We start from the raw sequence: 12,651 nt of genomic DNA, 5'->3' as shown, positions 1-12,651 counted from the left end.
CTTTCGGATTCTCTGCATAAAATAATCGTGAGCTGGTTTGGAATTATCTAAATAAAATCATGTTTTTCGACCGGGAATCAGGGCCGGTCCACTCATGAGACCAGGTTGAGGTGACTGCCTCTGGCGGCAAGATCTACAGGGGCAGCAGATCCCGATACAACAGACTCTGATGTAGCTCTTATCACACCTTCTTCCTTGGCCGGGGGGCACCATTTTGTGGTTCACCTAAATGTCTTGCGCCCGCCCTATTGGGGATGGACACCAGCTGGATGCCAAAAGAAGATTTTGACATAGACGATCTAATACCCCACTCTTATTTTTGTATTCTGCCTTTATTTGATCCTACAGGATAAGGCAGTGTGCATGGGCTCATCTGACCTGCTTAGCTGAAACTTGGGGTTTCATGTGCCTTCACACCAGTTAGCCCCAATAGCTAAATGGCTCTTCAATGTTGAGAGATGGCATATCACTGAATACCAGCTGTTGGCAGCACTAGGCGTGGATTTGCTGGAGGAATCTGATCGATTTTTGATAGAAATAGGATGTTAAACTGAATGAACTTTTTTTTCCTCATTATACATGACAAAGCCACTTTTCACCTTCTCACCCCTTGCTTTTTCCTGTAAGACCTATTGCAGTCGTTAAGAGTCGTCAACAGGCTCATCACAGCTATCTGCCAATCACCCATTCCCACCACCCTTCTGAGTAATACGCCTCCCCACCTTCTCACTATATAGAAGGGTCTGGAAACTTCTGTTTCAGTGTATCTGAAGAAGTGTGCATGCACACGAAAGCTCAAACCAAGAACTAACTTAATTGGTCTTTAAGGTGCTACTGGAAGGAATTTTTTTTGTTTTGAACTTTTTTTAAAAAAATAATATTTATTAAAAGTTTCCAATTACAACCAAATAAAAAACAAAACATCCAAATTTAAAATCTTGTTTTCCATAACATCTTTCCAGGACTTCCCCTCCCCTCCCCCTCTTGTATTCCAATTCTTACTTATAAATTCAGCAATTTCTTATCCCAAATTTTGAACTTATTGTCATTGACCCAATTTAAAAATATTTTCCCATCTCCTAAAATCGACCTGTTCCCTTCCACGCGTTCCCCCCTTTAACATACATTACAGATTAAAATATAATGAAATAAAATGTAGTTTAACACCCTTTGGATTCCAAATTTCCCTCCCCCTTTTCCCGGTTGCGTTCCCAAAATTTATCAACATCTGATGTCTTCCTGGAGCTCCCACAATTTATTTAAGCCATAGTCCTTTACCAGTCATCTTTAATTTCAAATGTCCAATCTTGGAAGGAGTCTGTCTCAAAAAGGCCCATTTTTTCCATCCAGATTTTTATACATTAGGAGTAAAATCTCCAATTTTATTTCTTTAAACCTTTCAGGTCTGGATGTCCCAAATGTTCCTTCTTTCAACTTTATCCAATTCTTGTTATTCTTGTTATTCTTGTTGATCTCTCTCCTTTTCTTTTCCCCCCCCTGTTTTCCTGCACAAATGTTCTAATTCCAAAAGCTTCAAATTCAGCTGCAGAGGCTCTGTTATTCAGGAACGAAACATAATGCCAAGTCCCTTCCATTTTTCAATAGATAAGTCTATTGTCTTCTTTAGTATGTCAGCCTCTGTAGTCAAAATAGTGTTCCATTTCTGCAGTTTCCCAGGAGATAGAAAGTTCTATTCAAATTCCATGTCAACAACTTGTAATATCCCTCGGCTCCTCTAGGTGGGTTGCAATAACTCAGTTCCCTTCCAGATCACCCCAATCAGTCCAAATAGCTTGTTATTCCTTGTTTTAAACAATTTGTATCCAATTTATAACAAATGTAACCGGCAAAGTCCTTGTAACAAAGTTCTCATTTTGTTCTTCTGCTTTGACAGCTCTTTGACAGCTGTCAAAACCTCTCTCTGTCTTCTCCCGGCGCTCTCACAAAACGCTCCCAGGGTTCCGGGGGGGGGGGGGTTACTTTTAAATCAATTCCACTTTTCTCCTCCAGCTCAGTCTTATAGTTTTCCGTCGCGAAATTAATATCTTTGTAAAAATAGGGTTGCACTCGATCTTAGATGTCAAATCCTTTGCTTTAACTCCTCTACAACGGGGGGGGGGGCTGACTTCCTTTTTGCGCCTCCCCCGCTCGCTCCGAATTTTTAAAAAATTTGTCCCCCTTTTTAGTCCAGGTTCCAATTACTCACGGGTTATTCTTTTAGGTCCAGATTTTCAATAGAAGAAGTCAGCGCTCTCCGTCGAATGGCATGCGGCTTCGCTCGGCAGGGGAAGCGGAGGACTCAAAGCACCCCCCCCGTCACCCGTTCCGTAGCCTTTAAAAAGGCTCCTTCGCGGGCCGGGGGGGAGCGCAAAAGGTGCCAGCCGAGTCACCATGTCCATGGGTTTCAGCGCCCATGGTTTTTGAGGGTCCCCGCGTCGCCGGCGCGGTAGGACCCAGCCCCTGCCGAGCAGGCTCCCTCCGGAGCTCGGAGGGAGTCCGCCATTCGGCGATGGCGCCAACCCGGAAGTCTGTTTTGAACTTTTTTTTTGGTTTGATCAACAATACAGTACTTCTCCATATTTCCTCACGCTAAGCATTTCAGTATTGCAGGAGAACTGTCAATGTTTTTGTGTGATCCAAGGCTGAAATATTTGTTTGGTAACAAAATGTAGTTTGAAAAAGTCCTGCTTCTGGAATGCAGAGTTAAATTTAAACTTAGCACCATGTTGCAGGGAAAGACATTTCATGTGGAAAGTTTTGAATAGTTTCTGCTACTATTTAAAAAACCTAGTGCAATAAAAAATGTGCACAGGGACTATATTATGCAATCAACAACGTGTTTGTTGTTATGACCAACCTACTCCTTGTTAGAATCAACTCTGAGTCATGAGCTTATGACTCCACCTACTAGGAAGACAGGATGCCAAACTAAGTTATCAGAGTTACCCAAGACTTCAAACACACTCCAGTATCACAGAAGCACCATATGATGTTTCTCTTTTCCTCCCAGTACAGCTATTACAGTAAATACAGGCGACCTGTTTTCTTCTTTAAGTATATACTTTTGGGGATAGATATCTCTTCAAAATAAGAGCATGTTTTATGTTATAAATAACGTGCTGCTCGGATTTTTTTTGGGGGGTGTTTTCCAATCTACTTCTCATCAATAAAAATTTCAGTGTGGCACAAGTACAGTGGTACCTCGGGTTACATACGCTTCAGGTTACATACGCTTCAGGTTACAGACTCCGCTAACCCATAAATATTACCTCGGGTTAAGAACTTTGCTTCAGGATGAGAACAGAAATTGTGTGGTGGCAGCAGGAGGCCCCATTAGCTAAAGTGGTGCTTCAGGTTAAGAACAGTTTCAGGTTAAGAACGGACCTCCGGAATGAATTAAGTACTTAACCCGAGGTACCACTGTAAATGTTTATTCTGAAAGTGTGGCCCAGATAAAAAAGTTTGTGAGCAGCTGCATTGCATCATATACAAAGTCAGAACAGCCATTAACTCATTTGTCACGTGTTTAATGTTACTAAGCAACTGGACCTATATAGTAAAATCAGCCTGTTTCTAATATCTATCTATCTATCTATCTATCTATCTATCTATCTATCTATCTATCTATCTATCTATCTATCTCTAGGCCCCGCTAGATTATGAGGCCCTGGGCTGCAGCCCGTATGTGAACCCTGGACTGGTTGCAGCGGGTTGGACTAGATGACCCTCGATGTGATCCCTTCCAACTCTGCAATTTTGTCAAGTCCCGCGGAACTAAACGGTCGTGGGGAGCAGCAGCAGCACTAAGCACGCCTGGAAACGCGTTCCTGCGATGGTTAGAGACCCGAGCCGAGCTTCTCCTTCGAGCCCAGCTCTCCTCCGCGGTCCTGCTTAGGATGGCAGTCCTTTCCCCAGGCCGACGCCCACCTCCCGCTGGGGAGAGAGCGAGCTGCAGAACTGCCTCCCGCGGCGTGGCCGCCTCCCCAGCCGCCTCGGGCGGCTGCTTCTTTCCCCTCCTAGTATGCGTGGCAGCCTCCACGCCTCCCCCCCCTCTCGGGCGCCTTAGGGAATTCGGGGCGGTGCTGGGAGAGGGGCGGGCAGGAAGAAGAAGCGCGCTCGAAGCCCCTGCCTCCTTCCTTCCTTCCCTCCCTCCTCGGATTGAATGGGGGAGGCAGCGTCGAGGCCGGCTGCGGTGCGCTCGCTCCTGCTATTCTCGCCCGCGCCGTCGAGAGACACCGACGTTCCGCCTCCATCATCATCGGCGAAGCCCGGCGGCTCGCGGCGCCCAGCAGCATCCAGCGCAGCATGTCTTCGGCCAAACAAAGGAGCGGCAAGGGCGGCAGCTCCGCGCCGTCCGACAAGGGAGCCCATTCAAACCTCCCCGATGACGTGGCAAAGAAGCAGCAGCAGCAGCAGCAGCAGCAAAACCAGCCTCACGCCAAGGGGAGCAAAGGAGGCGCCTCGGCTGCTGGAGGGGGCAAAGCCGCCTCCTCCTCGTCGTCGTCCTTTTGCAGCCTGGCCAAAGCCTTCAACTTCCTCTTGTCCCTCGCTCTCATAGCCGCGGCTGCTTTCTCGGGCTACTTTGTCCATCACCTCTCCGAAGAAGTGAACCGGATCAGCGTCCGGCAAGAAGGCTTCGGGAGCCAGCGGGAGGAGTTGGCCCGCGTCTTGGAAGGGGCTGTGCAAAAGGTATTGGGGGAGGAGGCTCACCGGCTCTGCATTTTCTTAAAACTTTTTGCGAAGTTGCAGGGGGGTGAGCGGTGCCGTCGGGGTGGGACTTTGGCTCCGAAGTCTGTATTTTAGAATAGGTGGAGTGATCGACGTCGTCCCCTGGAGTTCTCTTCCTTCTCCCCCAAAGGACCATTAAAGCCAGAGTCTTACAAATTATGGGTCTTGCAAGGCCTTGCAATGGTCTCCCCGCCCCCTCGGAGGCCTCTGATGAATGCGATGGGGTGGAGATGTAAGCCAGGAGGGAGAAATTTGGCGAGGACCTCCAAACTTTGCAAGGGCGACTTGGCACTTGTGGCGCCCCAGTTGGATGTGCCAAACGTTCATTTGAATGGAATCATGGGAATAGCTTGGATTGTGAACAGCTTTTGCCTGGGAGTGTTTTTATTCCTTGTGAGGAAGATTCTGGGAGGGAAAGCACTTAGGCCTAAGCAGCCAATTCCCATCTTCCTATGGATTCTGTTTGCACCATGTTTTGTGTTTCCTTTTGGGCCTGGGAAATCCCCATCCTAAATCAGTCATCCAGTTTAGCATCTTCCAAAACTTGCCCTCATGCATGGAGTATCAAGCCAGTGCAGTCTCGCCTTTCCACCGTGTTGCATAACTTGCACTTATGGCCCCTCGTGCAAGATCCTTGGCATGACTCTTAGACCACGTCTAGGCCCCGCCTTCAGTTTTGCCTTGCACCCCCTTTTTATTTATTTTTTATTTCATTAACTTATGAATTGTTTTCCATGAACCATCCGTAAACCCTTAACAATAAAACATCAATAATAAAAACAATTAAAATCCTTATAGATGCAGACCAGGATAAGAATCAGGGTGTGGGGAACATTTGGACCTCCAGAGGTTGCTGAACTACAACTCCCATCATCTCTGTCCAAGCTTGCTGGGACTGATGGCAATTGTGGTTTGGATGCAGGTGGCGCTGTGGGTTAAAGCCTCAGCGCCTAGGACTTGCCGATCGAAAGGTCGGCGGTTCGAATCCCTGCGGCGGGGTGCGCTCCCGCTGCTCGGTCCCAGCGCCTGCCAACCTAGCAGTTCGAAAGCACCTTCGGGTGCAAGTAGATAAATAGGGACCGCTTACCAGCGGGAAGGTAAACGGCGTTTCCGTGTGCGGCTCTGGCTCGCCAGAGCAGCGATGTCACGCTGGCCACGTGACCCGGAAGTGTCTCCGGACAGCGCTGGCCCCTGGCCTCTTAAGTGAGATGGGCGCACAACCCCAGAGTCTGTCAAGACTGGCCCGTACGGGCAGGGGTACCTTTACCTTTACCTTAACCTCTGGATGTCTAATGGTTCCCCACTCCTGACTTAAAAGGAAAGGTATTTTGTAAGTGCTGATCATGTACATGACAGGGGCAGCATTTGTCTGAGACGTCACAGGAGGGAATTCCAAAGGGTCAGCCTGTTAAAGGGTTGATTCATACATTGTACAGACTGGACCTTCTGATGAGAAGGCATCTGCAATGGGTGAGATGATATTTTAGGTAAGGGAAGCCTTTGCCAATCTGGTGTCCACCAGATGTTTGGGGCTATGGCTGCACTTGCTGTTGGGAATTGTAGTCCAAGCATCTGGAAGGCACCAAGTGGGCAAAGGCTGGTTAAAAGAAACCTCAGGGGTGGTATCCAACAAAGGAGATCCACTAGGGCAAGGATTTCTGATGGTGCAGTGGAGCTTCCCTTCCCACTCCCTGGGTGCCCCTAAATTGAGCACCTTTGCAGGGGGAAATTACATTGCATAAGCAGACATTCTTGCACTAGAGAATCTACATGGTTGGATACTACATAAGGTTCTTCATATGCTATATAGAGCTTTAACCACGTAGTCACATTTGCACCATACATAAAGCGGCATTTCCGAAATAATTCCGGGAACTGTAGTTTGTTAAGGGAGCTGAGAGGTCCCCCCCCATTTTTTTAATTGATTTTCACATTTATCACAAAGAAAAAAGAAAAACATTATAAAACACAGAACAGAGAAAACACACACACACAAAAACCACAAAAAATTATTACTTCAAATCCCTAATTTCATTACATTGATAACTGACTTCCTCAAGTCCCCTCTAACTGAATTTCATTATATCACCTGTTTAACAGTTCTCCAAATTCATATTTCTAATAATATTAATTCCTTTCAGGAGCTGAGAGTTTTTAGGATACTGGTGTTCCCTTCACTGAATTATAGTTAAACAAAGAAACAATCCCTCTTCGTAGGATATACTGGGAATTGTAGCTCTTTGAGAGGAATGGGGTCTCTTATTAACAGGGCTGTTTTTCTAGAAAAAGAGGTGCCAGAACTCACCATGAACACCTCCCTTATTCTCTTATAATGGCAAGGGTGCCCGTCTGAGAGGTGCTGGAACAGTTCTGGCAAGTTCCAGCTGAAAAAAGTGGCATCACCTTGCTTTAAATTCATGGTGTGAATACCTATGTTGGTGCAGCTTCAGTTGTCCTTGGGGTCAGGCTCCTAAGAGTGTTTAGCTGCAAAGTTAAAAGCATTCAATAGAAACCATTTAACTCTACATTATAGTTAACTATTACCAATAACAAATTTAGACATGCCCTTGGCAGAGACTTTACTCTGCCAACTCATGGGGTAAATGCTGGCTGTGAAAGTGATTAGTTCAGTTTTTGTTTTTTTAAAGATATGTCCTCCACATCTACTTCCTACAAAGTAAGGCCGGCTGAAGAAATTTGCATTTCTAAGGCTGATAACATCCACAATGCTCCTAAATTAATGCCTTGTTTTGTGCCAGTATGGCATTCTAAATATTAAGATAGGGAAGTCTGCATTCTGCTGGAGTGACACCCAGTGGGGCCATTATTCTGTTGTATTCCTGCTTATTAAGGGAAGAACCATGATCCCTTGCTGCGCACACAGATTCTTGTGAGTAGTGTGTGTAATTGCAGAGAAAATATGAAACCCAGCAGATTTTAATCCAACATGGATTTTGGAATTGTTTGGATCACATTTTTTATTTTATTTTTTACTACTCAAGTTTTTACTGGTGGTAGATGGGCAGCTGGTAGAGATGTTTTAACAATGGTGTCACATGTTGTTGGCTGTGTGTTCCCACCAGCAGTCTGGCTGCTGCATTCTGCACTAGTTGGAACCCAGCCCAAGGGCAGTCCCATCCAGAGCTCATTGCAGTAATCCAGACTTGAGGGTACCAATGCATGGACTACAGTAGTCAGGCTGTCCCTGTCAAGGAACAGCCATAGCTGGTGAACCAGACAGATCTGATGAAAGGCACTTCTAGCCACATAGGCCACTTGGGCCTCTAGTACATGGGTCGGCAAACTAAGGTCTGTGGGCTGGATCAGGCCCAATTGCCCTCTGGATCCGGCCCATGGGCGGTCCTGAAATCGCCACTTGGATCGGCCTGATCGTTCGGGCTGTGCCATTTTTTTTGCAATTTTTTTTCCTCGGCTGCCTCCCCCCCCCCCCCCGGCTTCTCCCTGACCTGCAGAGGAAGGGAGCTGGGCTTTGATTGGTCCCAGCCAATCCGAAGCCTCGCTGCCTGCGCGCTGAGGCACGGCTCAGACTTGCCACCCGCCCGCCCGCCTCTCCGTCCATGGCCGCGCTGTGGGCATCATGATGGGGCTTCGGCTGGAGCTTGGCATGCCTGCTGGCCCCGTGCCTGGCGCCCGGGAAAGCTGGCCCGGAAATAAGACCAGCGGTTCTCAAACTTTTTTCTCTGGGCCACACTTTCAGAATAAAAATTTGCTCGTGCCACACCAATTTTTTTATCAATAAGAAATACATTGGAAAACGAAAAGAAATAGCTCAAAGAAGTTCTTGATTTATAACACAGAACACTTCCGTTTTTGCCATACTAGTGTTGTGTGCCACATCCTTTGAGAACCACGAATCAATACGTTCGCACCCAATTTACGTGCGGAGACAGATGCATGGGGAGAGTCATCCCCATAGATCTGATTTGCCATTAAATGCAGAAGATTCCTGTCCCTGTTCTGCTATTCTTCAGAATTGCTGAATGGAGGAAGTTAATGCCTTTTATGCATGTAAATCATGTGCCCTAACATGGACATATGGTTCTACATCTGATTTCTGAGGCTAGATTCTGGTTCCGCACCTAAGCACTGCAGAGTATAAGATTAGAAAGGATAAGCACCCCAGGCAAAACACGTTTGGATAGCTCAGTTGGTTGGAGCATGGTGCTGATAATGCCTAGGTTGCAGGCTTGATTCCTGTATTTGGGCTAGATGGTCCTCAGGGCTCTTCCAACACTACAATTCTATGATTATTTGAATTGGAAACTTAATCAGTCTAAATGATTGAATCATGGGTGCATCAACATAGATTCGTGCAGATAAGTGCAGTTGAATTCACATTAATTTTTGTCCACTAGTTCTGCTCACTTAGTTCCATTCCACTGTTCATTTCCCCCTATCTGGCTTCCTGTGAGCCTTGTAGAACTTCCTGCGATGTGTGCTCCATGTCTAGATTTATCTATATGTGCTTTTCTCTTTTAGGTGCAGTCTCTTCAGTCTGCATTTGGAGGTTTTGAATTGACACTGAAAAATGCTCAGCAGAAGCAAGAAGTCACGGAGAAGGCTGTTAGGCAAGGGGAGGGAGAGATCGCTCGCATTGGTGAGGTTCTTCAGAAACTGCAAAATGAAATTCTGAAAGACCTGTCTGACGGCATTCACGTCGTAAAAGACGCCAGAGAGCGAGATTTCACGTCGCTGGAGAACACTGTGGAAGACAGGCTAACTGAGTTAACTAGGTCGATAAACGACAATATTGCCGAATTCACAGATGTTCAGAAACGGAGCCAAGAGGAAATCAATGAAGTGAAAATGAAGGTGGCTTCCCTAGGGGAAGCAGAGGTGTACAAACATGAACTTCATGCTTTGAAAGGCGTTGTTGACGAGATGCAGACATCCATGAAAGCAAAAGAGAAGACTATAGAGTCCTTGAAAAGTATGATAGATTTGATGGAATCAGATGTGTTGTCCGAAGTCAAAGAACTGGTCAATCTCAAGCAGGAGCACGAAAAGTTCAAAGAGGTGGCCGACGCAGAGCACATTTCATTGCAAGCTCTACAGGATAAAGTTCTTAAAGCAGAAGAGGCTATTGGGCATCTCCCTGGTGAGCTTGAGAGACTCCGGGAAGATCTCGTGCACATCAAGACTTCTGCCGATGCGCAAGAAGGTGATGCTCTTCCCAGAGACATCGTAGCGACTCTGCAAATGAACAGTGAAGGGTTTGAATCCAGGTTCAGGTCTATAGAAGAGAGCCTTGAGGCTTTGAGGTCACCATCTGCACAAGACACCGATGGGATGGAATCTCTTCTCTCCAAATATGACAGCAAGCTAGCTGCTTTAGAGGAAGAGCTAGACTCCATCCGGGGTAATTTAGAGAAAGAGGTGCGTTCAGTGACAGATACCGTAAGGAGCCTTAGTGAATCTCAGCTCTCCATGTACAGTGATGTTGAGGAGCTAAGGAGGAGCGTGAGCGACTTCCCAAACAACGCCGATGCACTTGATAACATCCAGAAACAAGTCCGTGCTCTGCTGGATAAAGAAAGGCCTCAGATGGATGCAGGGCAATCCAGAGATAATCTAGGAGAACTCTCTTCTGTGATGGGTTATGTTGATGAGCTGCGATCTTCTCTCGGCCAGGCTGAAACCGACTTAAAAATGCTCAGGACTGCAGTTGACAGTCTGGTTGCTTACTCTGTGAAAATAGAAACCAACGAGAATGACGTTCAGTCGCTGAAGAGCTCCTTTGAGGATGTAAAGAATGACCTAGACAGGTTGTTTGTGAAAGTAGAAAAGATACATGAAAAGGTTTAGCTACCTAGTGTAGAGCATGTGTAAGTATTGAACTGCAAAACCAAAAATAGTTTTCATAGGCCAAAGAGTTTCGTTGCTGTTGTTGGGGGAGATGGAATATTGGTGGGTTTGAAACTTAAATCTATTGGTGCCATTATAAGAATCGTAACATGTTCTAGTTAGGCCCCCATGATTTTGTTTCTTTCAGTTGCTAGGACAAATCGTTTTGCTTCTGCTGTTTAATCCACAGTACAAGAGGAGGAAGCCAAATTATGACAACTGTTGCCTTGATCAAACTGTTGCCTTGATTGGCAACCATGGGGGCTCTGTTATTTGAATGAAGGAAGTAGACTTGAGTGTGCTTGGCGTCGCACATTCAAATCTGCTTCATCCAATCAAATAAAGCAGCTGAGTGTGTGCAGGGCTCTGCTCACGGTTAAGAAGAAAAAAGTTATTGTGTAACAATTCAGGATGTGGACTCCCCGAAATTTGGTTGAGGCTACTTTGCAGCTCTTAGAATCAGTATTGCTATTCCAAAGAGCACACAACGTCTGGTGCTTTTGAATTGTCCAAGGTGGATAAAAAATGGCAATAATGGGTAGAACTTAGCCATCAACCAGTCTTGTTGGGACCATTTCTGGATTGAAGGTTGGATTTATTTTCAGTTGTGATGCCCTAATTTGTTCTGCAGGGAGCTATAGGAACCAAGTCAGGGAGATGAAACCAACCAGCTAAATAAAAATGTGCCATTTTGATTGTCATGCCAAAAAGAGTGGGTAGCGAACACAGAATTGTTTCCTCTCACACGCACACCCCAATTCGTTTTTAACATGTCCTCTGTGCTGCAGCAAAGCATAATATGTATTACTAAGATCCACACAAAGTGCCTGATCTTATTGTTGACTTCGATGAAATAGAATTGGACCTCAGCCTGATTTTTTATATATAAAAAATAACATGGGGCATGGGCAAATGTCGAAAGAATGAGAAGTATTAAAAACTGTTGTTCATTTTTAAGAACCACTGAACATGGACTGGATCCTTGTTTTACTTCCGTTAAAAAAAAGTTTGCATTTTTGTTTTTCACTTTTTAAAAAATTTGTATGTTTAGAAAGGTACCTAATTTTAGGAACAGGCTGTTTTGGTTTTTTGGAAGCATTCTGCACATAAAGACCTCTTTGCATACAAAGAGGTTAGCACTTACATTTGGAAACAGTACAGCATCAGGGGTGATGGAGACAGAGAAGATGTCTGGCCATATCCGATGTTGTCAGCAATGTGTGTATTCAGAAACTGCTTCCAAGGGACCCTAAGCCTTAAAAGCCAAGGAAGATCCACGGTATTGAGATCAGCTGTTATTTTCCTAAGCTGCTCTTCACCGATTTTTCCTTTGATGAGTCTTGAACAATGGTATAGTTGACTGTGAAATTAACTTTTCCCAGTATCTGTAATGCCTAATAAACAGTTGGAATTTCTGTTAATGTATATCGCAAACATTTTTTGGGATGCAATACGAAAGTGCTTCTGCACATTTGTGGAAGGTGGGGATAGCAATTGGTCAGGGACTGGCAGGACACTGATGAGTGTGCACTGGGAGAAGGGGGATAGAGACTGACTGGAGGGGGGTGAACACCCCCCCAAAAAAAAACAAATCATATCCCATGTATGACCTAAGTATTTTTGCTAACTTTTCAAAGCTGCATGAAAATTCACATTTAAATACACATTCCTAAATGCATTTTCCTCTCCAAATGCACACTTCTAAATGTATTCTGATGATGCTTTCTTTGAACTGTGAACTGCAGTTCACTGGTTTTTGTGCTTTCTGAACATTGTACATTCCGGTCTTGTCAGGGAACTGCCATCGGAGCCAGAGGCGGAGGGAAGGCTCCGGAGGGATGCCGGAGAGGGTCCCAGCAGGGAGAGAGGCAGCCCATCTGCTGGGGAAGGAAATCAGCGTAACACCAGTGGAGAAGGGGGGCAGATGGGGGAATCGGAGAGGAGGCTCCAGGACTCCTCGCCGGAGACCAGCGGGGAGAGCACGGGTACTCCGCTGCCCACATCCTCCCTGCGCAGAAGACTTCCGCGCAGGAAGAGTAGGAGGAGACTTGGCGTCAA

At 45.9% G+C, this 12,651-nt stretch overlaps 1 protein-coding gene across 1 annotated transcript; it reads left to right on the top strand.

Moving 5' to 3' along the window:
• The first annotated feature begins 3,968 nt into the window (after nt 1-3,968).
• On the top strand, nt 3,969-12,014 carry CKAP4 (cytoskeleton associated protein 4). The gene is made up of 2 exons (XM_083701722.1): nt 3,969-4,689; nt 9,229-12,014. Exons 1-2 carry the CDS (start codon nt 4,306-4,308, stop codon nt 10,552-10,554), a joined length of 1,710 nt encoding a protein of 569 aa, XP_083557848.1. The 5' UTR covers nt 3,969-4,305; the 3' UTR covers nt 10,555-12,014.
• Nucleotides 12,015-12,651: the final 637 nt, after the last annotated feature.

Source organism: Podarcis gaigeae, assembly GCF_964106915.1.
Source record: "Podarcis gaigeae genome assembly, chromosome: 10".
In the NCBI taxonomy this organism is placed as follows: Eukaryota; Metazoa; Chordata; class Lepidosauria; order Squamata; family Lacertidae; genus Podarcis; species Podarcis gaigeae.
Note: the sequence above shows the minus strand (reverse complement) of the source record. Positions and strands in the feature narration are given on the sequence as shown.